The 27,500-nt window shown below is 46.4% G+C and overlaps 1 protein-coding gene across 1 annotated transcript in view; it reads right to left on the reverse strand.

Moving 5' to 3' along the window:
- Positions 1-2,879: 2,879 nt before the first annotated feature.
- LOC135559620 (mdm2-binding protein-like) overlaps positions 2,880-27,500 on the reverse strand; it is a 43,802-nt gene continuing 19,181 nt past the window's right edge. Inside the window, exons 4-11 of the mRNA XM_065015544.1 lie at positions 26,979-27,096; positions 26,543-26,713; positions 20,278-20,391; positions 18,517-18,714; positions 15,903-15,993; positions 15,576-15,743; positions 11,168-11,263; positions 2,880-2,958 (exon numbers count right to left, since the gene is read on the reverse strand). Coding sequence (XP_064871616.1) covers positions 2,886-2,958; positions 11,168-11,263; positions 15,576-15,743; positions 15,903-15,993; positions 18,517-18,714; positions 20,278-20,391; positions 26,543-26,713; positions 26,979-27,057 — 990 coding nt within the window. The 5' untranslated portion in view covers positions 27,058-27,096 and the 3' untranslated portion in view covers positions 2,880-2,885. The remainder of the gene's footprint in view (positions 2,959-11,167; positions 11,264-15,575; positions 15,744-15,902; positions 15,994-18,516; positions 18,715-20,277; positions 20,392-26,542; positions 26,714-26,978; positions 27,097-27,500) is intronic.

Raw genomic sequence — 27,500 nt, forward strand, 5'->3', positions numbered from 1 at the left:
GCCGGCCACTGGGCTTCCTCTCATCACCATATTCTCTCTCCATCATTCCCCACCACCGGCCACTGGGCTTCCTCTCATCACCATATTCTCTCTCCATCATTCCCCCACCGCTCCATCATTTTCCGCCGGCCACTGGGCTTCCTCTCATCACCATATTCTCTCTCTCCATCATTCCCCACCGCCGGCCACTGGGCTTCCTCTCATCACCATATTCTCTCTCCATCATTCCCCACCGCCGGCCACTGGGCTTCCCTCTCATCACCATATTCCTCTCTCCATCATTTCCCATCATTCCACCGCCGGCCACTGGGCTTCCTCTCATCACCATATTCTCGCCTCCATCATTCCCCACCACCGGCCACTGGGCTTCCTCTCATCACCATATTCTCTCTCCATCATTCCCCACCGCCGGCCACTGGGCTTCCTCTCACCATATTCTCTCTCCATCATTCCCCATGCCACTGGGCTTCCTCTCATCACCATATTCTCTCTCCATCATTTCCCCACCGCCGGCCTCTGGGCTTCCTCTCATCACCATATTCTCTCTCCATCATTCCCACCGCCGGCCACTGGGCTTCCTCTCATCACCATATTCTCTCTCCATCATTCCCCACTGGGCTTCCTCTCATCACCATATTCTCTCTCCATCATTCCCCACCATATGGGCTTCCTCTCATCACCATCTTCTCTCTCCATCATTCCCCCACTGGGCTTCCTCTCATCACCATATTCTCTCTCCATCATTCCCCCACCACCGGCCACTGGGCTTCCTCTCATCACCATATTCTCTCTCCATCATTCCCCACCCACTGGGCTTCCTCTCATCACCATATTCTCGCTCCATCATTCCCACCGCCACCACTGGGCTTCCTCTCATCACCATATTCTCTCTCCATCATTCCCCACCGCCGGCCACTGGGCTTCTCTCATCACCATATTCTCTCTCCATCATTCCCCACCGCCGGCCACTGGGCTTCCTCTCATCACCATATTCTCTCCCATCATTCCCCACCACTGGGCTTCCTCTCATCACCATATTCTCTCTCCATCATTCCCCCACCACCGGCCACTGGGCTTCCTCTCATCACCATATTCTCTCTCCATCATTCCCCACCGCTGACCACTGGGCTTCCTCTCATCACCATATTCTCTCTCCATCATTCCCCACCGCCGGCCACTGGGCTTCCTCTCATCACCATATTCTCTCTCCATCATTCCCCACTGGGCTTCCTCTCATTTCACCATATTCTCTCCATCATTCCCCACCACCTCACCTGGGCTTCCTCTCATCACCATATTCTCTCTCCATCATTCCCACTGCTTCCTCTGGCTTCCTCTCATCACCATCATTCTCTGGGCTTCCATCATTCCCCATCCGCCGGCCACTGGGCTTCCTCTCATCACCATATTCTCGCTCCATCATTCCCCACCGCTGCCTTGGGCTTCCACATCATATTCGCCCATCATTCCCACCGCCGCCACTGGGCTTCCTCATCACCATATTCTCGCTCCATCATTCCCACCGCCTGCCACTGGGCTTCCTCTCATCACCATATTCTCGCTCCATCATTCCCCACCGCCGGCCTCTGGGCTTCCTCTCATCACCATATTCTCGCTCCATCATTCCCCACATGCCTCTGGGCTTCCTCATCACCATTTCCTCTCCATCATTCCCCACCGCTGCCACTGGGCTTCCTCTCATCACCATATTCTCGCTCCATCATTCCCCACCGCCGGCCTCTGGGCTTCCTCTCATCACCATATTCTCGCTCCATCATTCCCCACCGCCGGCCTCTGGGCTTCCTCTCATCACCATATTCTCGCTCCATCATTCCCCACCGCCGGCCTCTGGGCTTCCTCTCATCACCATATTCTCGCTCCATCATTCCCCACCGCCGACCTCTGGGCTTCCTCTCATCACCATATTCTCGCTCCATCATTCCCCACCGCCGGCCTCTGGGCTTCCTCTCATCACCATATTCTCGCTCCATCATTCCCCACCGCCGGCCTCTGGGCTTCCGCTCATCACCATATTCTCGCTCCATCATTCCCCACCGCCGGCCTCTGGGCTTCCTCTCATCACCATATTCTCGCTCCATCATTCCCCACCGCCGGCCACTGGGCTTCCTCTCATCACCATATTCTCACTCCATCATTCCCCACCGCCGGCCACTGGGCCGGCGGTGGAATATCTGTGTGTAAAATCTGGGATTTGATTAACAAATATACTGAGACTTGCAAACATCCCAAGATGAAATGTAACGAGTAGAAATAGTGGGTGGCCAATACAACCTAGCAGTAGAAGACTATCACATTATAATCTATTCCCCTACGAAGTTTATTGTTACAAAAACACCTTCTGTTGAATATAGTCTTTGACCTCTAGCATCTGCTCTAAACTACAGGATGTATGTACCTAACCTTTGACCTCTAGCACCTGCTCTAAACCACAGGCTGTACGTACGTAATCTTTGACCTCTAGCACCTGCTCTAAACCACAGGCTGTACGTACGGACCCTTCGCCTATATAGAACACGATGCCTCTAATATGCCATTTAACAGACACTTTTATCCAAAGCGACTTAACATGCAAACATTTGTTTTATGTGTAGGTGGCTCCGGAATTAAACCCTATCCTGGCGTTGTAAGAGCCATGCTCTACCAACTGAGCTCCAGAGGACCATACAAACCTCACTAACCTCTTATGGGGGTGGGTGGCGTCTGTATCCCAGGATCGTCTCTTGATCCTGGGCAGGTCAGAGTTGAGAGAGCCTCTCCGTCCGGGACACTTCCTGGTTCAGACAGCACGGCCGGCGGGGGCGGGGGCTTAAGGCGAAGGGGACGGGACAAGGTTCCTGGAGCAGGTGGTCTGGGTCTCGAGCGAATCAGACGGGACTGCAGCGGACAAAGCCCTGGTCCCGGTCCAAGGCCTTGTGGCCCTGCTCGTCCAGACAAAACCTGGGTAGGGTCAAGAAATTAGGACCAGTCTGGACCAGGGAGAAGAGAGAGCTTAGTGATTCAAAACATAGACCAGTCTGGACCAGGGAGAAGAGAGAGCTTAGTGATTCAACACAGAGACAGGTCTGGACCAGGGAGAAGAGAGAGCTTAGTGATTCAAAACATAGACCAGTCTGGACCAGGGAGAAGAGAGAGCTTAGTGATTCAACACAGAGACAGGTCTGGACCAGGGAGAAGAGAGAGCTTAGTGATTCAACACAGAGACAGGTCTGGACCAGGGAGAAGAGAGAGCTTAGTGATTCAACACAGAGACAGGTCTGGACCAGGGAGAAGAGAGAGCTTAGTGATTCAACACAGAGACAGGTCTGGACCAGGGAGAAGAGAGAGCTTAGTGATTCAACACAGAGACAGGTCTGGACCAGGGAGAAGAGAGAGCTTAGTGATTCAACACAGAGACAGGTCTGGACCAGGGAGAAGAGAGGCTTTTAGTGATTCAACACAGAGACAGGTCTGGACCAGGGAGAAGAGAGAGCTTAGTGATTCAACACAGAGACAGGTCTGGACCAGGGAGAAGAGAGCTTAGTGATTCAACACAGAGACAGGTCTGGACCAGGGAGAAGAGAGAGCTTAGTGATTCAACACAGAGACAGGTCTGGACCAGGGAGAAGAGAGACCTTAGTGATTCAACACAGAGACAGGTCTGGACCAGGAGAAGAGAGCCTAGTGATTCAACACAGAGACAGGTCTGGACCAGGGAGAAGAGAGACCTTAGTGATTCAACACAGAGACAGGTCTGGACCAGGGAGAAGAGAGACCTTAGTGATTCAACACAGAGACAGGTCTGGACCAGGGAGAAGAGAGAGCTTAGTGATTCAACACAGAGACAGGTCTGGACCAGGGAGAAGAGAGAGCTTAGTGATTCAACACAGAGACAGGTCTGGACCAGGGAGAAGAGAGAGCTTAGTGATTCAACACAGAGACAGGTCTGGACCAGGGAGAAGAGAGACCTTAGTGATTCAACACAGAGACAGGTCTGGACCAGGGAGAAGAGAGAGCTTAGTGATTCAACACAGAGACAGGTCTGGACCAGGAGAAGAGAGAGCTTAGTGATTCAACACAGAGACAGGTCTGGACCAGGGAGAAGAGAGAGCTTAGTGATTCAACACAGAGACAGGTCTGGACCAGGGAGAAGAGAGAGCTTAGTGATTCAACACAGAGACAGGTCTGGACCAGGGAGAAGAGAGAGCTTAGTGATTCAACACAGAGGTCCAGGGAGAAGAGAGACCTTAGTGATTCAACACAGAGACAGGTCTGGACCAGGGAGAAGAGAGAGCTTAGTGATTCAACACAGAGACAGGTCTGGACCAGGGAGAAGAGAGAGCTTAGTGATTCAACACAGAGACAGGTCTGGACCAGGGAGAAGAGAGAGCTTAGTGATTCAACACAGAGACAGGTCTGGACCAGGGAGAAGAGAGAGCTTAGTGATTCAACACAGAGGTCCAGGGAGAAGAGCCAGTCAATAAGCCAGTACTTGGTAGTAGATAAAGTATAAAAGAGCAGGGGGAGGGTTCCAGAAGGAACATCAACATTCATAAGACTGAAAGATCAGGACTAAATTAGCATAAAGAGAGAGAGAGAGAAACTAGGGCTCGACTTGTTAAAGTCTCTTAGGTGCCATTTACACGAGTAAAATAAGTCTAGTGAGATCAATCTCTCTTCAATATTTGATTTGTAACTTTTCTGTTAACTCCAGCCGTGGATGTGGTATGTCCAAAACACATTCCTGCTTCATGTGTTGGTGCAGCTATTAGCATACCGTAAATACCATAGTATACGGACTAACAAAATAAGGATCGCAAGTCAAACTACACAGGATTTTCTCATCTAAACCATATTGCACATAGTGTTGCACACTTGATTAATGCAATGATTCACAAATGTGTGGATATTTTAAAAGCCTTTCATTTTCAAAAGTGTCAAACAGAGCGAAAACGCTGTGCAGTTATTACGGTAATTAAGGTAATTCTTGCAGGGATGTGTGGACTCAGATGGGGCATCAACCTCTTAAAGAGAGAGCTGACTCTAGATCAGTCTCTTTACACTGTACCACTCAGATGGGGAATCACCCTTTAGGAGGTAGTTTGGGAGACATATCTTAAAGAGAGAGCTGACCCTAGATCAGTCTCTTTACACTGTACCACTCAGATGGGGAATCACCCTTTAGGAGGTAGTTTGGGAGACATCTCTTAAAGAGAGAGCTGACTCTAGATCAGTAGTGTCCTGTATGTATAAAGACACCTACTCTAGTCCATGGTAGTGTCCTGTATGTATAAAGACACCTACTCTAGTCCATGGTAGTGTCCTGTATGTATAGACCATTACATTTACATTTAAGTCATTTAGCAGACGCTCTTATCCAGAGCGACTTACAAATTGGTAGTGTCCTGTATGTATAAAGACACCTACTCTAGTCCATGGTAGGATCCTGTATGTATAAAGACACCTACTCTCGTCCATGGTAGTGGTAGTGTCCTGTATGTATAAAGACACCTACTCTAGTCCATGGTAGTGGTAGTGTCCTGTATGTATAGTCCATGGTAGTGTCCTGTATGAATAAAGACACCTACTCTAGTCCATGGTAGTGTCCTGTATGTATAAAGACACCTACTCTAGTCCATGGTAGTGTCCTGTATGTATAAAGACACCTACTCTAGTCCATGGTAGTGTCCTGTATGTATAGACCATGGTAGTGTCCTGTATGTATAAAGACACCTACTCTAGTCCATGGTAGGGTCCTGTATGTATAAAGACACCTACTCTCGTCCATGGTAGTGGTAGTGTCCTGTATGTATAAAGACACCTACTCTAGTCCATGGTAGTGGTAGTGTCCTGTATGTATAAAGACACCTACTCTAGTCCATGGTAGTGTCCTGTATGTATAGTCCATGGTAGTGTCCTGTATGTATAAAGACACCTACTCTAGTCCATGGTAGTGGTAGTGTCCTGTATGTATAAAGACACCTACTCTAGTCCATGGTAGTGTCCTGTATGTATAAAGACACCTACTCTAGTCCATGGTAGGGTCCTGTATGTATAAAGACACCTACTCTAGTCCATGGTAGGGTCCTGTATGTATAAAGACACCTACTCTAGTCCATGGTAGGTTCCTGTATGAATAAAGACACCTACTCTAGTCCATGGTAGTGGTAGTGTCATGTATGTGAAAAGACACCTACTCTAGTCCATGGTAGTGGTAGTGTCCTGAGCTAAGCCCATCTCCCGACTACCCGAAGAGGTCCAAAAATACCTAATTTGCCAATTGGCCTGGACCCTCTACTGACCCTCTACTGCCGACACGGAGCCTCGCCGATCCATCACGACTGGTCCGCCGACATAATCGTCCGAGGGGGTTTCAACAGGCTTTTCCGCTGCGACATCGCCAAAGATCCATCTGCTGACCAAGGCCCGCGAGCTTTCTGAATCGCTGTATCTCCAGCTCACCGCATGAAGAGGAATAAATAAACAGACTCACCCCATCGCGACGTCCCCCAAAGGTTAACTCTCTAGCCCTCGCTATCTCCCTGCTTGCTAATTCGGCCTGCTAACGGCTAGCTTGTCAAGCTCCTGGTCCGCTAACTGCTACCTTGTCTAGCTCGGGCCTACGAACTGTTAGCTTGTTAGCACAGGCCTGCTAACCGTCTGTACCACCGCGTCCCAATCACTCTTTGACCCCATTTACTTTCTATCTCTTTTTGATTTTTAATTTGTTTATACCTTCCGGAAACCTGCCTCACCCAATGTGATACGGAATCGCTATTACTTTTACTCTTATTTTATTTTTATGACACACTCAAGAACCTCCAGACGCTAACCAGCTAACTAGCTACAAGCTAGTTAGTCATTGTTAGTTTAAAAAAAAAAAAAAACCTGGATAACACTTTCGCCAGCCCCCTGCCCATCCACCGCTGCCCCTGGACACTGATCTCTTGGCTACATAGCTGACGCACGCTGGACTGTCCATTAATCACGGTACTCCTTTCTGCATGTTTGTCTTACCTGTCGGCCCCGTTGCCTAGTCAACGCCATTTTACCTGCTGTTTGTGGTGCTAGCGGATTAGCCTCGCCTACTGTTTTTAGCTAGCTTTCCAAATTCAACACCTGTGATTACTGTATGCCTCGCTGTATGTCTCTCTCAGATGTCAATATGCCTTGTATACTGTTGTTCAGGTTAGTTATAATTGTTTTAGTTCACAATGGAGCCCCTAGACCCACTCTGCATACCCCTGTTACCTCCTTTGTCCCACCTCCCACACATGCGGTGACCTCACCCATTACAACCAGCATGTCCAGAGATACAACCTGTCTCATCATCACCCAGTGCCTGGGCTTACCTCCGCTGTGCCCGCACCCCACCATACCCCTGTCTGTGCATTATGCCCTGAATATATTCTACCATGCCCAGAAACCTGCTCCTCTTATCCTCTGCCCCCAACGCTCTAGGCGACCAGTTTTGATAGCCTTTAGCCGCACCCTCATACTACTCCTTCTCTGTTCCATGGGTGATGTGGAGGTAAACCCAGGCCCTGCATGTCCCCAGGTACCCTCATTTGTTGACTTCTGTGATCGAAAAAGCCTTGGTTTTATGCATGTCAACATCAGAAGCCTCCTCCCTAAGTTTGTTTTACTCACTGCTTTAGCACACTCTGCTAACCCTGATGTCCTTGCCGTGTCTGAATCCTGGCTCAGGAAGGCCACCAAAAATTCAGAGATTTCCATACCCAACTATAACATCTTCCGTCAAGATAGAACTACCAAAGGGGGCGGAGTTGCAGTCTACTGCAGAGATAGCCTGCAAAGTAATGTCATACTTTCCAGGTCCATACCTAAACAGTTCGAACTACTAATTTTGAAAATTACCCTCTCCAGAAATAAGTCTCTCACTGTTGCCGCCTGCTACCGGCCACCCTCAGCTCCCAGCTGTGCCCTGGACACCATTTGTGAATTGATCGCCCCCATCTAGCTTCAGAGTTTGTTCTGTTAGGTGACCTAAACTGGGATATGCTTAACACCCCGGCAGTCCTACAATGTAAGCTAGATGCCCTCAATCTCACTCAAATCATCAAGGAACCCACCAGGTACAACCCTAACTCTGTAAACAAGGGCACCCTCATAGACGTCATCCTGACCAACTGGCCCTCCAAATACACCTCCGCTGTCTTCAACCAGGATCTCAGCGATCACTGCCTCATTGCCTGTATCCGCCACGGAGCCGCAGTCAAACGACCACCCCTCATCACTGTCAAACGCTCCCTAAAACACTTCTGTGAGCAGGCCTTTCTAATCGACCTGGCCCGGGTATCCTGGAAGGACATTGACCTCATCCCGTCAGTTGAGGATGCCTGGTCATTCTTTAAAAGTAACTTCCTCACCATTTTAGATAAGCATGCTCCGTTCAAAAATGCAGAACCAAGAACAGATACAGCCCTTGGTTCACTCCAGACCTGACTGCCCTCGACCAGCACAAAAACATCCTGTGGCGGACTGCAATAGCATCGAATAGCCCCGTGATATGCAACTGTTCAGGGAAGTCAGGAACCAATACACGCAGTCAGTCAGGAAAGCTAAGGCCAGCTTCTTCAGGCAGAAGTTTGCATCCTGTAGCTCCAACTCCAAAAAGTTCTGGGACACTGTGAAGTCCATGGAGAACAAGAGTACCTCCTCCCAGCTGCCCACTGCACTGAGGCTAGGTAACACGGTCTCCACCGATAAATCCACGATTATCGAAAGCTTCAATAAGCACTTCTCAACGGCTGGCCATGCCTTTCGCCTGGCTACTCCAACCTCGGCCAACAGCTCCGCCCCCCAGCTCCTCGCCCAAGCCTCTCCAGGTTCTCCTTTACCCAAATCCAGATAGCAGATGTTCTGAAAGAGCTGCAAAACCTAGACCCGTACAAATCAGCTGGGCTTGACAATCTGGACCCTCTATTTCTGAAACTATCTGCCGCCATTGTAACCCCTATTACCAGCCTGTTCAACCTCTCTTTCATATCGTCTGAGATCCCCAAGGATTGGAAAGCTGCCGCAGTCATCACCCTCTTCAAAGGGGAGACACCCTGGACCCAAACTGCTATAGACCTATATCCATCCTGCCCTGCCTATCTAAGGTCTTGAAAGCCAAGTCAACAAACAGGTCACTGACCATCTCGAATCCCACCGTACCTTCTCCGCTGTGCAATCTGGTTTCCGAGCCGGTCACGGGTGCACCTCAGCCACGCTCAAGGTACTAAACGATATCATAACAACATCGATAAAGACAGTACTGTGCAGCCGTCTTCATCGACCTCGCCAAGGCTTTCGACTCTGTCAATCACCATATTCTTATCGGCAGACTCAATAGCCTCGGTTTCTCGGATGACTGCCTTGCCTGGTTCACCAATTACTTTGCAGACAGAGTTCAGTGTGTCAAATCGGAGGGCATGCTGTCCGGTCCTCTGGCAGTCTCTATGGGGGTGCCACAGGGTTCAATTCTCGGGCCGACTCTTTTCTCTGTATATATCAATGATGTTGCTCTTGCTGCGGGCGATTCCTGATCCACCTCTCAGACGACACCATTCTATATACTTTCGGCCCGTCATTGGACACTGTGCTATCTAACCTCCCAACGAGCTTCAATGCCATACAGCACTCCTTCCGTGGCCTCCAACTGCTCTTAAACGCGAGTAAAACCAAATGCATGCTTTTCAACCGATCGCTGCCTGCACCCGCATGCCCGACTAGCATCACCACCCTGGATGGTTCCGACCTTGAATATGTGGACATCTATAAGTACCTAGGTGTCTGGCTAGACTGCAAACTCTCCTTCCAGACTCATCAAACATCTCCAATCGAAAATCAAATCAAGAGTCGGCTTTCTATTCCGCAACAAAGCCTCCTTCACTCACGCCATGGTAAGCTTACCCTAGTAAAACTGACTATCCTACCGATCCTCGATTTCGGCGATGTCATCTACAAAATGGCTTCCAACACTCTACTCAGCAAACTGGATGCAGTCTATCATAGTGCCATCCGTTTTGTCACCAAAGCACCTTATACCACCCACCACTGCGACTTGTATGCTCTAGTCGGCTGGCCCTCGCGCTACATATTCGTCGCCAGACCCACTGGCTCAGGTCATCTACAAGTCCATGCTAGGTAAAGCTCCGCCTTATCTCAGTTCACTGGTCACGATGGCAACACCTATCCGTAGCACACGCTCCAGCAGGTGTATCTCACTGATCATCCCTAAAGCCAACACCTCATTTGGCCGCCTTTCGTTCCAGTACTCTGCTGCCTGTGACTGGAACGAACTGCAAAAATCGCTGAAGTTGGAGACTTTTATCTCCTCACCAACTTCAAACATCAGCTATCCGAGCAGCTAACCGATCGCTGCAGCTGTACATAGTCTATTGGTAAATAGCCCACCCATTTTCACCTACCTCATCCCCATACTGTTTTTATACTGTTTTTATTTTATTTATTTATTTACTTTTCTGCTCTTTTGCACACCAATATCTCTACCTGTACATGACCATCTGATCATTTATCACCCCAGTGTTAATCTGCAAAATTGTATTATTCGCCTACCTCCTCATGCCTTTTGCACACATTGTATATAGACTGCCCATTTTTTTTTCTACTGTGTTATTGACTTGTTAATTGCTTACTCCATGTGTAACTCTGTGTTGTCTGTTCACACTGCTATGCTTTATCTTGGCCAGGTCGCAGTTGCAAATGAGAACTTGTTCTCAACTAGCCTACCTGGTTAAATAAAGGTGTTCTCAACTAGCCTACCTGGTTAAATAAAGGTGAAATAAAAAAAATAAAAATAAAGACACCTACTCTAGTCCATGGTAGGGTCCTGTATGTATAAAGACACCTACTCTAGTCCATGGTAGGGTCCTGTATGTATAAAGACACCTACTCTAGTCCATGGTAGGTTCCTGTATGAATAAAGACACCTACTCTAGTCCATGGTAGTGGTAGTGTCATGTATGTGAAAAGACACCTACTCTAGTCCATGGTAGTGGTAGGGTCCTGTATGAATAAAGACACCTACTCTAGTCCATGGTAGTGTCCTGTATGTATAGTCCATGGTAGGGTCCTGTATGTATAAAGACACCTACTCTAGTCCATGGTAGTGGTAGTGTCCTGTATGTATAAAGACACCTACTCTAGTCCATGGTAGTGGGAACTGGCTGCTTGACTGAAGGGGATCTGGGTCACTTTCCTGGGGGTCAAGTCTGGAGACATCTGGAATGTATTTCCCCTGGAAACACACAGAGACACATTATTGTACAGGAGCTGTGAACATTTTCTATTCAAATCCAAGACTGCAGCGAAGAACACACAGTACTGCAGAGAAGAACACACAGTACTGCAGAGAAGAACACACAGTACTGCAGAGAAGAACACACAGTACTGCAGCGAAGAACACACAGTACTGCAGAGAAGAACACCCAGTACTGCAGAGAAGAACACACAGTACTGCAGAGAAGAACACCCAGTACTGCAGAGAAGAACACCCAGTACTGCAGAGAAGAACACACAGTACTGCAGAGAAGAACACACAGTACTGCAGAGAAGAACACACAGTACTGCAGTGAAGAACACCCAGTACTACAGTGAAGAACACACAGTACTGCAGAGAAGAACACCCAGTACTGCAGAGAAGAACACACAGTACTGCAGAGAACACCCAGTACTGCAGAGAAGAACACACAGTACTGCAGAGAAGAACACACAGTACTGCAGAGAAGAACACCCAGTACTACAGTGAAGAACACAGTACTACAGAGAAGAACACACAGTACTGCAGAGAAGAACACACAGTACTGCAGCGAAGAACACACAGTACTGCAGAGAAGAACACACAGTACTGCAGAGAAGAACACACAGTACTGCAGTGAAGAACACACAGTACTGCAGTGAAGAACACACAGTACTGCAGTGAAGAACACACAGTACTGCAGTGAAGAACACACAGTACTACAGAGAAGAACACACAGTACTACAGAGAAGAACACACAGTACTGCAGCGATCTGAAGTGAAACTAAACTCTCCTGTCCTCTGCACCCAAACTGATTAAGTGTGTAAAACAACTTCCTAATGAACTGACAGCTCGAATGTCTCGAACGCTTCTTAATTGACTTTCTTTTAATGAACATAAATGACTAATTACTAATATTCTTCTCTGCCTTCTGTGAGAGCACTGTCCGATAAAGGCTCTTTATAAATCAGAGGAATCCAATTAGGCGAAAACCTTTTGATTCGAATGCATATCAGAGGTAGACAGCCACATGAAATCATCGTCGCTACATGGTGTCTGAAACATCCTAACTGAATAGTTGTCTGCTGAATGGAGTGGTTTCTCCTCGAGGGAAGAGAAAGTTAGAAACAGATTATTCAACATGTTGACGCCACTTTTTTTGGTCAGACAGATTGAGGGGGGGTCAGACAGATTGAGGGGGTCAGACAGACTGAGGGGGGTCAGACAGATTGGGGGGTCAGACAGATTGGGGGTCAGACAGACTGAGGGGGTCAGACAGATTGGGGGTAAGACAGATTGGGGGGTCAGACAGATTGGGGGGTCAGACAGACTGATGGGGGGGGTCAGACAGATTGAGGGGGTCAGACAGATTGGGGGGCAGACAGATTGAGGGTCAGACAGATTGGGGGGTCAGACAGATTGGGGGGGTAAGACAGATTGGGGGGTCAGACAGATTGAGGGGTCAGACAGATTGGGGGGGTAAGACAGATTGGGGGGGTAAGACAGATTGGGGGGTCAGACAGATTGGGGGGGGTCAGACAGATTGGGGGTCAGACAGATTGGGGGGTCAGACAGACTGAGGGGGGTCAGACAGATTGGGGGTAAGACAGATTGGGGGTCAGACAGATTGGGGGGTCAGACAGACTGATGGGGTCAGACAGATTGAGGGGTCAGACAGATTGGGGGGCAGACAGATTGAGGGGTCAGACAGATTGGGGGGTCAGACAGATTGGGGGTAAGACAGATTGGGGGTCAGACAGATTGAGGGGGTCAGACAGATTGGGGGGTAAGACAGACAGATTGAGGGGGGGGTCAGACAGATTGGGGGGGTCAGACAGATTGGGGGGGTCAGACAGAGGGGGGTCAGAAAGATTGGGGGGTCAGACAGACTGAGGGGGTCAGACAGATTGGGGGCAGACAAATTGAGGGGGGCAGACAGATTGAGGGGGTCAGACAGATTGGGGTCAGACAGATTGGGGGGTCAGACAGATTGGGGGGTCAGACAGACTGACGGGGGGTCAGACAGACTGGGGGGTCAGACAGACTGGGGGGGGGTCAGACAGATTGTCCCGTTGTTGAGCTACCCTCAGTAGCTGGGTTTCCATCCAGATTTTCATGCGAATATTTTAAAATCCACATTAAGAAAATATGCACATTTTCCCACCAGTGATAATGTTTCCACCAAACTGACTTGTTGTGGATAAACATCAGTACGTGATGATGTAGTGCACATAAAATGTACTTCTTTGTTTTAAGTTTTCATGTACCGAATAAAAATCTAAAGTTCAATGTGTTTCCATTGTATTTTCAACTCTACTGATCAGTTCCTGTCAGAAAGACTGTTTTAAACAGCAAACGTGCCTATTCTGGTCTTAGTATGTACGTACGCTCTAGCCAACAGCTGTGTGGGTAGACTAGTCTACATGATGAGATCATTATGGATAACAGCGAGAATATCTATATTTGTCAAATTGGCAGTCAAGCGTCGATCATCACGTCACCAGAACAAGACCATAGATATTTATTGGAAAGGAGCATCAAGCTCATCGCCAAAGATTTGTATAACTAACCGAAGATAGACCACAGCCTGTTGTGTCCAATGGGAGCAAATGAATCGTAGTGGGCAGAACAAGCAAGGAGGTGGGCAGAGCCAAGGATGAGCTAGGCGAGAGCCCATTGGTGTGTTCTAGCATGTATTTGCATATTTCCGTTAGGGAACGCCTACTTTGTGAAGTAGGCGTACGCAATAAGTCAATTCACCCTTGCACTCCTTCTAAACAACGCAAACATATATATATATATTTGGCAAAGGGCAAAGTCTACTAAACGTAGTCCACTCTGTTCATAACAGATTCTAGTTTTGTGAACAGAAAACTGTATTGAGATTAAATGTTTCATTGATGAGGAAAATTTGCAGAATATTGGCCAAAATCCACTGCCGGCCACTGGGCTTCCTCTCATCACCATATTCGGTAGTGAGCGGAAATGCCAACCGGATGCTTCAGATTTCTACATCCAGTGAAATATTTGACTCATTGTTCTATCCGTGTCATCATCGTGCACTTTAACCACTCCTGTGAAGTTCATCATCATCATTTATTTAATCTGTAGCCTAATAAACTGCATGGTTTACCCAAGTCGTAGTGGGAGGACCACATAACATATCATCGCCTGACTCCAAGTTTACTTTTAAAATGATGCGTACTCTCATCTACTGGTGTCCCCCAGGGCTCGGTTCTAGGCCCTCTTCTCTCTATACACCAAGTCACTCGGCTCCGCCATATCCTGGTCTCTCCTATCACTGCTATGACGATGACACTCAGCTACTTTTCTCCTTCCCTCCTCCTGACACCCATCTCTGCGTGTCCGGCAGATATATCAGCTTGGATGTCGGTTCAGCACCTCAAGCTCAACCTCGACAAGATAGAGCTGCTCTTCCTCCCGGTTAGTGTTAACTACTTTGGAGCACTCAGACACATATAAATTAACCAGGGAGGCTGAGAAGCTGTTGTACATCGAAATACGTTAGAAAACTTTCTGTAGTAGAGAGAGAATGAGTCAAACCACAATGCCTTTGAACAACTCCCTAAAGTATCTGAACGGAACAGTATCTGAACTGAACAGTATCTGAATTGAACAGTATCTGAATTGAACAGTATCTGAACTGAACAGTATCTGAACAGTATGTGAAATGAACAACTCTCTAGAGTTACCCTAGTCTCCAGACTAAGAGAGTTACCCTAGTCTCCAGACTAAGAGAGGTACCCTAGTCTCCAGACTAACAGAGTTACCCTAGTCTCCAGACTAACAGAGTTACCCTAGTCTCCGGACTAACAGAGTTACCCTAGTCTCCGGACTAACAGAGGTACCCTAGTCTCCGGACTAACAGAGGTACCCTAGTCTCCGGACTAACAGAGGTACCCTAGTCTCCGGACTAACAGAGGTACCCTAGTCTCCGGACTAACAGAGTTACCCTAGTCTCCGGACTAACAGAGATACCCTAGTCTCCGGACTAACAGAGGTACCCTAGTCTCCAGACTAACAGAGGTACCCTAGTCTCCAGACTAACAGAGGTACCCTAGTCTCCAGACTAACAGAGTTACCCTAGTCTCCAGACTAACAGAGGTACCCTAGTCTCCAGACTAACAAAGTTACCCTAGTCTCCAGACTAACAGAGTTACCCTAGTCTCCAGACTAACAGAGTTACCCTAGTCTCCAGACTAACAGAGTTACCCTAGTCTCCAGACTAACAGAGTTACCCTAGTCTCCAGACTAACAGAGTTACCCTAGTCTCCAGACTAACAGAGTTACCCTAGTCTCTGGACTAATAGAGGCTGCAGATCTCCGGTGGGCAGGCCGTCTGGTGTGAAGTGTCTAAGCAGCTCTTTGGCATCCAGCAAGGCTGGGGTGGTTCTCTGGCCCTGGACATCTTTAGGCCCCAGCAGACAGTCAGATGAGCTGCCAGACAGCAGACCAAACCTGTGAAGGGATGAGACCAAAGATGAGATGGTTAAACGAGTCACGTGTGAGGAACCAAAGATACCGTCGGTCTCTCTATTCCCATAAGCCACCTTGCTTGCTTATTGTTGACGGAAGAGAGATGTATGTACCGATGTGAAGAGCATTATTCAAGTTTACCTCAGCTTCTGACGAGTCCTCTGGAGGTTCTCATAGTTCTGCAGAACACTTCTCTCTGGCCAATCAGCATGTTGGGAGTGTTTAATGAACTCTACATTGGAATGGGAAAATAGTCATTTTTGTTTTATCAGTCAAGGTTTCTAGAAGGAGTCAGTTTTAGAGAAGGCAAATACAGTGTATTCAGAAAGTATTCAGACCCCTTGACTTTTTACACATTTTGTTATGTTACAGCCTTATTCTAAATTTTTGTAATTTTTTTAATCAATACCCATTAATGACAAAGCGAAAACAAGTAAAGATTTTTTTTGTGCCAAATGTATAAAAATAAAAAACAGAAATAACCGATTTACATAAGTATTCAGACCCTTTGCTATGAGACTTCGAAATTGAGTTCAGGTGCATCCTGTTTCCATTGTTCATCCTTGAGATTTTTCTACAACTTGATTGGAGTCCATCTGTGGTAAATTCAATTTATTGGACATCATTTAGAAAGGCATACACCTGTCTATATAAAGGTCCCACAGTTGACAGTGCATGTCAGAGCAAAAACCTGTCTATATAAAGGTCCCACAGTTGACAGTGCATGTCAGAGCAAAAACCTGTCTATATAAGGTCCTACAGTTGACAGTGCATGTCAGAACAAAAACCTGTCTATATAAGGTCCTACAGTTGACAGTGCATGTCAGAACAAAAACCTGTCTATATAAGGTCCCACAGTTGACAGTGCATGTCAGAACAAAAACCTGTCTATATAAGGTCCCACAGTTGACAGTGCATGTCAGAGCATAAACCTGTCTATATAAGGTCCCACAGTTGACAGTGCATGTCAGAGCATAAACCTGTCTATATAAGGTCCCACAGTTGACAGTGCACGTCAGAACAAAAACCTGTCTATATAAGGTCCCACAGTTGACAGTGCATGTCAGAGCATAAACCTGTCTATATAAGGTCCCACAGTTGACAGTGCATGTCAGAGCATAAACCTGTCTATATAAGGTCCCACAGTTGACGGTGCATGTCAGAACAAAAACCTGTCTATATAAAGGTCCCACAGTTGACAGTGCATGTCAGAACAGAAACCTGTCTATATAAGGTCCCACAGTTGACAGTGCATGTCAGAACAAAAACCTGTCTATATAAGGTCCCACAGTTGACAGTGCATGTCAGAGCATAAACCTGTCTATATAAGGTCCCACAGTTGACAGTGCATGTCAGAGCATAAACCTGTCTATATAAGGTCCCACAGTTGACAGTGCACGTCAGAACAAAAACCTGTCTATATAAGGTCCCACAGTTGACAGTGCATGTCAGAGCATAAACCTGTCTATATAAGGTCCCACAGTTGACAGTGCATGTCAGAGCATAAACCTGTCTATATAAGGTCCCACAGTTGACAGTGCATGTCAGAACAAAAACCAAGCCATGAGGTCAAAGGAATTGTCTGTAGAGCTCCGAGACAGGATTGTGTCGAGGCACAAATCTGGGGAAGGGTACCAAAACATTTCTGCAGCACTGAAGGCCCCCAAGAACACCATGGCCTCCATCATTCTTAAATGGAAGAAGTTCGGAACAACCAAAACTCTTCCTAGAGCTGGCCACCCGGCCAAAATGAGCAAGGGCCTTGGTCAGGGAGGTGACCAAGAACCCAATGGTCACTCTGAGAGAGCTCCAGAGTTTCTTTGTGGAGATGAGTGAATCTTTCATAAGGACAACCATCTCCGCAGCACTACCCCAATCAAGCCTTTATAATAGTGTGGCCAAAAGGCACCTAAATGACTCTCAGACCATGAGAAACAAGATTCACTGGTCTGATGAAAACGAGATTGAACTCTTTGGCCTGAATGCAAAACCTCACGTCTGGAGGAAACCTGTCACCATCCCTACAAGTGAAGCATGGTGGTGGCAGCATCATGCTGTGGGGATGTTTTTCAGAGACAGGGACTGGGAGACTAGCTAGGATCGAGGGAAAGAGAGAGAGATTCTTGATTAAATTCTGCTCCAGAGCTCTCAGGACCTCAGACTGGGGCGAAGGGTCACCTTCCAACAGGACAACGACCCTAAGCACACAGCCAAGACAACGCAGGAGTGGCTTCGGGACAAGTCTCAGAGTTTCCTTGAATGGCCCAGCCAGAGCCCGGACTTTAACCTGATCTAACATCTCTGGAGAGACCTGAAAATAGCTGTGCAGCGACACTCCCCATCCAACCTGACAGAGCTTGAGAGGATCTGCAGAGAAAAATGGGAGAAACTCCCAAATACAGGTGTGCCAAGCTTGTAGCGTCATACCCAAGACGACTTGAGGCTGTAATCGCTGTCAAAGGTGCTTCAACAAAGTACTGAGTTAAGGGTCTGAATACTTAAGTAAATGTGATATTTATGTTTACATTTATTTAAAAAAAATTAGCAAACATTTCTAAAAACCTGTTTTTGCTTTGTCATTATGGGGTATTGTGTGTAGATTGATGAGGGGGGGACTATTTAATCCATTTTAGAATAATGCTGTAACGTAACAAAAAGTGAAAAAAGTCAAGGGGTCTGAATACTTCCTGAATGCACTGTAAAAGTTACTGAGCTGTGTTACGGGGAGTAAGGAGGGACTGGAACAGCAGAATACCTGTAGTCTTCGTAGTGAGGTTCACCTCCTCTGCTCCACAGGGCTCAACTCTGGGCAGACTGGAGTCTTTAGGCAGGGTAGAGGCTTTAGGCAGGGTAGAGTCATGCATCTTGAGGTACTGTTCTCTGGCCAGGCTGAGCAAGATCTTCAGGTCATTTACTGGTATTGAAGCTGGTTTCTCTGCCTCTTCTCTACGTCCTATACGTCAATATGGAATAACGAGAGTAGTCAGTAAGTAGCCTTGTCCGAGCCAGAAGTAGTCAGTAAGTAGCCTTGTCCGAGCCAGGATGGGCCATAAGGGCTGGAGACTCAGGTTTCTGTAGCGTGAGGATGCTTGATGTTATTGGATGTTTAATACTGGAGGAACCACCTACCTGTCTGGCTACGATACAGACTGACTTTAATGCTGGAGGAACCACCTACCTGTCTGGCTGCCACACAGACTGACTTTAATACTGGAGGAACCACCTACCTGTCTGGCTGCTACACAGACTGACTTTAATACTGGAGGAACCACCTACCTGTCTGGCTGCCACACAGACTGACTTTAATACTGGAGGAACCACCTACCTGTCTGGCTGCTACACAGACTGACTTTAATACTGGAGGAACCACCTACCTGTCTGGCTGCTACACAGACTGACTTTAATACTGGAGGAACCACCTACCTGTCTGGCTGCTACACAGACTGACTTTAATACTGGAGGAACCACCTACCTGTCTGGCTACGATACAGACTGACTTTAATACTGGAGGAACCACCTACCTGTCTGGCTATGATACAGACTGACTTTAATACTGGAGGAACCACCTACCTGTCTGGCTATGATACCGACTGACTTTAATACTGGAGGAACCACCTACCTGACTGGCTGCTACACAGACTGACTTTAATACTGGAGGAACCACCTACCTGTCTGGCTGCTACACAGACTGACTTTAATACTGGAGGAACCACCTACCTGTCTGGCTGCTACACAGACTGACTTTAATACTGGAGGAACCACCTACCTGTCTGGCTACGATACAGACTGCCTTTAATACTGGAGGAACCACCTACCTGACTGGCTGCTACACAGACTGACTTTAATACTGGAGGAACCACCTACCTGACTGGCTGCTACACAGACTGACTTTAATACTGGAGGAACCACCTACCTGTCTGGCTACGATACAGACTGACTTTAATACTGGAGGAACCACCTACCTGTCTGGCTGCTACACAGACTGACTTTAATACTGGAGGAACCACCTACCTGTCTGGCTACGATACAGACTGCCTTTAATACTGGAGGAACCACCTACCTGTCTGGCTACGATACAGACTGACTTTAATACTGGAGGAACCACCTACCTGTCTGGCTGCTACACAGACTGACTTTAATACTGGAGGAACCACCTACCTGTCTGGCTGCTACACAGACTGACTTTAATACTGGAGGAACCACCTACCTGTCTGGCTGCTACACAGACTGACTTGCTTTATTAAACTATGCTAGATATGTTTTTTTGTTGTCAAATAGAATGTTTTCAATAAAATAGCTGGTTAAATAAACTGCAATAAAAAAATACATTAACTAGGCTCTATTTGGTGGCAATAAAGCTCACTGCAAATGGAAAGAGTGTGCAGAGTACAGACATTTTAATATACATTCTGCATCAGACATGATTCCACTTGAAAAATCTTTTATTTTTATTTTTTATCTCAACGAGGCTTACCTGGCTGAATAAAGGATGAATAAAATATGATGTTGTACTTACTCAGGCACTCCTTTAGGACCAGAGTCTGCACCTCGGCCAACTTCCTCTCCCTCTGTAGCAGTTGGTCTCCATGGAGACAGGGCAGGGAGCACAGCCAGTCTGTAGTGGTGGAACCTGGGAGAAGAGACCAAGTGGACTGCTTTATCAATCAATTGGCTGAACCCATCTCAATAACATCAGAGAAAAGAGAAACCCGCACACTGCTCTCGCTAGTATTACTTATTTTTTATTAAAGGCCCACTGCAGTCAAAATTCTGTTTTTCCTGTGTTTTGTATGATATTGTACAACAGCTGATGAAAGTAACACTGTAAAAAAATGTGACGTGTGATCTGTGATATTTCCTGATAGTTGCTGGTTGAAAATATAATCTACACAGGACCTTCTAAATCAGCAGGTTTTGAGTTTAATAAGGTTGAATAAAATAAGTGACATTAGTAAGAGCAGTGTTCAGGTTTCTCTTTTCCCCCCTGATGTAAATCACATTATTCACACCTGAAACAACATAACTCAGACGTGGGAGTTCTTTTTTTAGGATGTTCAATAACCTGGTAACGTGGCTTATGAGTTCAAATGAAGTTCATATGAATGGGACAACGCAAACGCTATCAAAGGAGACAGGGGAGTTTAATACAAGCACACTGTATTAAGGAGCCAGGGGAGTACAAGCACACTGCATTAAGGAGACAGGGGAGTACAAGTACACTGCATTAAGGAGACAGGGGAGTACAAGCACACTGCATTAAGGAGACAGGGGAGTACAAGCACACTGCATTAAGGAGACAGGGGAGTTTAATACAAGCACACTGCATTAAGGAGACAGGGGAGTACAAGCACACTGCATTAAGGAGACAGGGGAGTTTAATACAAGCACACTGCATTAAGGAGACAGGGGAGTTTATTACAAGCACACTGCATTAAGGAGACAGGGGAGTTTAATACAAGCACACTGCATTAAGGAGACAGGGGAGTACAAGCACACTGCATTAAGGAGACAGGGGAGTACAAGCACACTGCATTAAGGAGACAGGGGAGTACAAGCACACTGCATTAAGGAGACAGGGGAGTACAAGCACACTGCATTAAGGAGACAGGGGAGTACAAGCACACTGCATTAAGGAGACAGGGGAGTTTATTACAAGCACACTGCATTAAGGAGACAGGGGAGTTTATTACAAGCACACTGCATTAAGGAGACAGGGGAGTTTAATACAAGCACACTGCATTAAGGAGACAGGGGAGTACAAGCACACTGCATTAAGGAGACAGGGGAGTACAAGCACACTGCATTAAGGAGACAGGGAGTACAAGCACACTGCATTAAGGAGACAGGGAGTTTAATACAAGCACACTGCATTAAGGAGACAGGGGAGTTTAATACAAGCACACTGCATTAAGGAGACAGGGGAGTTTAATACAAGCACACTGCATTAAGGAGACAGGGGAGTACAAGCACACTGCATTAAGGAGACAGGGGAGTTTAATATAAGCACACTGCATTAAGGAGACAGGGGAGTTTAATATAAGCACACTGCATTAAGGAGACAGGGGAGTTTAATACAAGCACACTGCATTAAGGAGTAGGGGAGTTTAATACAAGCACACTGCATTAAGGAGACAGGGGAGTTTAATACAAGCACACTGCATTAAGGAGACAGGGGAGTTTAATACAAGCACACTGCATTAAGGAGACAGGGGAGTACAAGCACACTGCATTAAGGAGACAGGGGAGTACAAGCACACTGCATTAAGGAGACAGGGGAGTACAAGCACACTGCATTAAGGAGACAGGGGAGTACAAGCACACTGCATTAAGGAGACAGGGGAGTACAAGCACACTGCATTAAGGAGACAGGGGAGTACAAGCACACTGCATTAAGGAGACAGGGGAGTTTATTACAAGCACACTGCATTAAGGAGACAGGGGAGTTTATTACAAGCACACTGCATTAAGGAGACAGGGGAGTTTAATACAAGCACACTGCATTAAGGAGACAGGGAGTACAAGCACACTGCATTAAGGAGACAGGGAGTACAAGCACACTGCATTAAGGAGACAGGGGAGTACAAGCACACTGCATTAAGGAGACAGGGGAGTACAAGCACACTGCATTAAGGAGACAGGGAGTTTAATACAAGCACACTGCATTAAGGAGACAGGGAGTACAAGCACACTGCATTAAGGAGACAGGGGAGTACAAGCACACTGCATTAAGGAGACAGGGAGTTTAATACAATCACACTGCATTAAGGAGACAGGGGAGTACAAGCACACTGCATTAAGGAGACAGGGAGTACAAGCACACTGCATTAACGAGACAGGGAGTTTATTACAAGCACACTGCATTAAGGAGACAGGGAGTTTATTACAAGCACACTGCATTAAGGAGACAGGGAGTTTAATACAAGCACACTGCATTAAGGAGACAGGGAGTCAAGCACACTGCATTAAGGAGACAGGGAGTTTATTACAATCACACTGCATTAAGGAGACAGGGGAGTTTAATACTGCATTGCTTTATTTTTATTTCACCTTTATTTAAACAGGTAGACTAGTTGAGAACAAGTTCTCATTTACAACTGCGACTTGGCCAAGACAAAGCAAAGCAGTTCAACACATACAACAACACAGAGTTACACATGGAGTAAAACAAACATACAGTCAATAATACAGTAGAAAAATATGTCTATATACAATGTGAGCAAGTGAGGTGAGATAAGGGAGGTAAAGGCAAAAAAGGCCATGGTGGCAAAGTAAATACAATATAGCAAGTAAAACACTGGAATGGTAGATTTGCAATGGAAGAATGTGCAAAGTAGAAATAAAAATAATGGGGTGCAAAGGAGCAAAATAAATAAATAAATACAGTTGGGAAAGAGGTAGTTATTTGGGCTAAATTATAGGTGGGCTATGTACAGGTGCAGTAATCTGTGAGCTGCTCTGACAGCTGATGCTTAAAGCTAGTGAGGGAGATAAGCGTTTCCAGTTTTATTCATCAATGAAGATTGAGAAAGATGTTTATAAACCACAACAATCAATCAGTCTGGCCTTCTGGGTTGACTCACCCTTTCTCAATAAATTGACACATGACTCATGATTTCATATTAGGTCTACATTAATTAACATGACTTTAACTCTATAAAACTTTAATCTTATTCGTATTCATATTTTTTAAACTGCATTGTTGGTTAAGGGGCAAGCATGTAAGTAAGCATTTCACTGTAAAGGTCTACCTATACCTGTTGTATTCGGTGCATGTGACTAATAACATTTGATTTGATTCTGAAGTTCCAAGCAAACACAGCACTATTGACAGGGTATCTACTTTACACTGCAGTGACTGAGGCTCGACTTAGGCCCAAATGGACTGACAGGGTATCTACTTTACACTGCAGTGACTGAGGCTCGACTTAGGCCCAAATGGACTGACAGGGTATCTACTTTACACTGCAGTGACTGAGGCTCGACTTAGGCCCAAATGGACTGACAGGGTATCTACTTTACACTGCAGTGACTGAGGCTTTGACTTAGGCCCAAATGGACTGACAGGGTATCTACTTTACACTGCAGTGACTGAGGCTCGACTTAGGCCCAAATGGACTGACAGGGTATCTACTTTACACTGCAGTGACTGAGGCTCGACTTAGGCCCAAATGGACTGACAGGGTATCTACTTTACACTGCAGTGACTGAGGCTCGACTTAGGCCCAAATGGACTGACAGGGTATCTACTTTACACTGCAGTGACTGAGGCTCGACTTAGGCCCAAATGGACTGACAGGGTATCTACTTTACACTGCAGTGACTGAGGCTCGACTTAGGCCCAAATGGACTGACAGGGTATCTACTTTACACTGCAGTGACTGAGGCTCGACTTAGGCCCAAATGGACTGACAGGGTATCTACTTTACACTGCAGTGACTGAGGCTCGACTTAGGCCCAAATGGACTGACAGGGTATCTACTTTACACTGCAGTGACTGAGGCTCGACTTAGGCCCAAATGGACTGACAGGGTATCTACTTTACACTGCAGTGACTGAGGCTCGACTTAGGCCCAAATGGACTGACAGGGTATCTACTTTACACTGCAGTGACTGAGGCTCGACTTAGCTTATCTTTCTTCTTTTGGGGCATTTCATAACGGAACAAAATGTGCTCTCTGGTTGAACGTAGAAGCCTGCATGCTTTATACTGTACAGAGTACAACAGGCTGTTACAGCATGCTCCCAGTCCACAGGGCTTAACACAGCAGGGGGAGGGAGAGAGGGAAGAGAGGAAAGAGAGAGAGACGAAAGAGAGAGAGAGAGGAAAGAGAGAGATGAAAGAGAGAAAAGAGAGAGAGAGAAAAGAGAGAGAGAGGAAAGCGAGATAGAGGAAAGAGAGAGAGGAAAGAGAGAGAGAGGAAAGAGAGAGAGGGAAGAGAGAGAGAGGGAAGAGAGAGAGGGGAGAGAGAGAGGGAAGAGAGAGAGGAAAGAGAGAGAGGAAAGAGAGAGAGAGAGAGAGGGAAGAGAGAGATGAAAGAGAGAGATGAAAGAGAGAGAGAGGAAAGAGACAGATGAAAGAGAGAGAGAGGAAGAGACAGATGAAAGAGAGAAAGAGAGAGAGAGAGGAAAGCGAGATAGAGGAAAGAGAGAGAGAGAGAGGAAGAGAGAGAGGGAAGAGAGAGAGAGAGGGAAGAGAGAGAGGAAAGAAAGAGAGAGAGGAAGAGAGAGAGAGAGGAAAGAGAGAGAGGGAAGAGAGAGAGAGAGGAGAGAGAGATGAAAGAGAGAGATGAAAGAGAGAGAGAGAAAGAGACAGATGAAAGAGAGAGAGAGGAAAGAGAGAGGAAAAAGAGAGCAAAGAAAGAGAGAAAAGAGAGAGAGAGGAAGAGAGAGAGGAAAGAGAGAGAAAGAGAGAAAGAGAGAGAGAGGGAAGAGAGAGAGAGGGAAGAGAGAGAGGGAAGAGAGAGAGGAAGAGAGAGAAGAGAGAGATGAAAGAGAGAGATGAAAGAGAGAGAGAGGGAGAGAGAGGGGAGAGAGAGAGGGGAGAGAGAGAGGGAAGAGAGAGATGAAAGAGAGAGAGAGAGGAAAGAGACAGATAGAGGAAAGAGACAGATGAAAGAGAGAGAGGAAAGAGAGAGCAAAGAGAAAGAGAGAAAAGAGAGAGAGAGAGAGGAAAGAGAGAGAGAGGAAAGAGAGAGAGGAAAGAGACAGAGGAAAGAGAGAGAGAGGAAAGAGACAGAGGAAAGCGAGATAGAGGAAAGAGACAGAGGAAAGAGTGAGAGAGGAGAGTGAGAGAGGAAAGAGAGAGAGGGAAGAGAGAGAGGGAAGAGAGAGAGAGAGAGAGAGAGAAGAGAGAGAGACTACACTGCTGTGTCTTCTCTCTTCGTCCTCTGTTTCACTCACTTCACTGTCTGTCTCTCTTTCTACAGGGCTTTATTATCTCTGAAAGAAGGTAGATATCCAGATGAAAGAGTCAGAAGAGTAAGAGCAGGGTTCCCCAACTGGAGGCCCGCGGGTGGTTTTATTTTGGCCCCCCTTATTTCATTTAAAAAAATGTTTGGACATAGACTGTAAAAACACCAGCAAATCAGCTCCAAGTTATTTTAATTTAGGAAATCTGTTCCCAAGTATTGGCACGCAAAATAGAGAGGTATGTGATCTTATGCAAATGTAAGCAACGCTTGAAATGATTATGTTTTAGTCAAATATTATATCTGTTTGGGATTCTTGCAGTCAATTTGCAGTCTACAAATCATTTGTAATTACGTTCTTAACCCCACCCCCCGACCATCCACTCAAGAAAAAAACCATCCTGCAGCTCTGAATGTAGTTGAGGAACAAGTTAAAGATTCAGAGGAAAGAGGAGTTAAAGGAAGAAGTACAAAGTGGTTGGGCCATTTTATAATTCAGCCTCCGACTTTCTATACACAACTTTCAAGTATAAATGCCTTGGGTTATTCTACCATTTTCAAATTATTAAAACTAGACTGTTATGAAATGGAGAGGTAGATAAAAACATCAGCTAGCTAGAGGGACTCTTCTTGTCCTTTTCAACTTCTGTGGCACAGCCGTAGACCCAAGGAACAGGAATGACCTCAAAGAGAGGAGGCCTCTGAGCCAGTCTTTAGACTGGCCTGGCCTTTAGACTGCTGGATACCATGCTGACAGTAGACCATTCATACTGTCCGTGATATTGACAGGTAAGTCACCAGTCATAATGTAAACAACACTTCATATCAGAGTAGATCTTTGTTTGTTCACCATTTCTTTTTTAAGTTTCTTACCTGAAGACGACACAGAATTCTCTTTCAGAAGCCCATTGACGGTTGCCATGGCAGCGGCTCCATTGATCTGATTGGCTGAGTGTATCATGCGGGCCTTGCAGCCTCCGCCCTCTGACCCCTGGACCAACAGGAAGTAGTGTCCGCTCTCACCCTTCACCTCCACATATGGAACTATGGCAAACCAAATAGGTGAAAATGAGTTGAAAAGAAAGAACACACATCCAGATTATATGTCGAGAAAAAGCCATAGGAATACCTAGGGACGATAATATAGTATAAAGAGTGCCTTGGTTCTGCTTGTTGCCTTGATTCTGGTTGTTTAAATATTTATAGTTCCTATACAGTTAGTTCTGTGACGGTCGATCCAGGACCAGCACGGAGCCAATCCCTTTTCTCACACATGGGCTGTAGCTGACGATCCACATACAGTACCTACCAGGCAGGGTCTTGGGCCTCTTAGCCATGAAGGCCTTCCACTTCTGGGAGCTGAGCTGAGAGGCAGGGGGTAGAGCCATGGAGCTGACCGTACAGGATAGAGAGAACAGTGCCCCTACCTGGAGTATAGACCAAATGTGTAAACCAAACACACCTCAAATCATTACTTGACATATCTCGAGCTTGGAACTAGAAGGTTCTATGTGCAAAAAGATGATTCTGAGAGAATTTGTTTTAAAGTTCTGAATCCTAATTGGTTTGAATGGTGTCAACTATTTTTCAATGTTATTATTTTGAACGCAACAACATGTATTGGGGTATTTATAGTACCATATGGGTAGTGAACAAGGCTATGTCAATAACTACATTTCCACACAAATGCAGATTGAACCTTATAGTCCCAAGTTCTCCATTTGCATTCGCCCCATGAATATACTACTACTACTACTGCTACTGTTACTACTGTTACTACTGCCACTACTACTGGTACTACTACTACTACTACTGGTACTACTACTGTTAC

Source organism: Oncorhynchus nerka, unplaced genomic scaffold, assembly GCF_034236695.1.
Source record: "Oncorhynchus nerka isolate Pitt River unplaced genomic scaffold, Oner_Uvic_2.0 unplaced_scaffold_1390, whole genome shotgun sequence".
Classification (NCBI taxonomy): Eukaryota; Metazoa; Chordata; class Actinopteri; order Salmoniformes; family Salmonidae; genus Oncorhynchus; species Oncorhynchus nerka.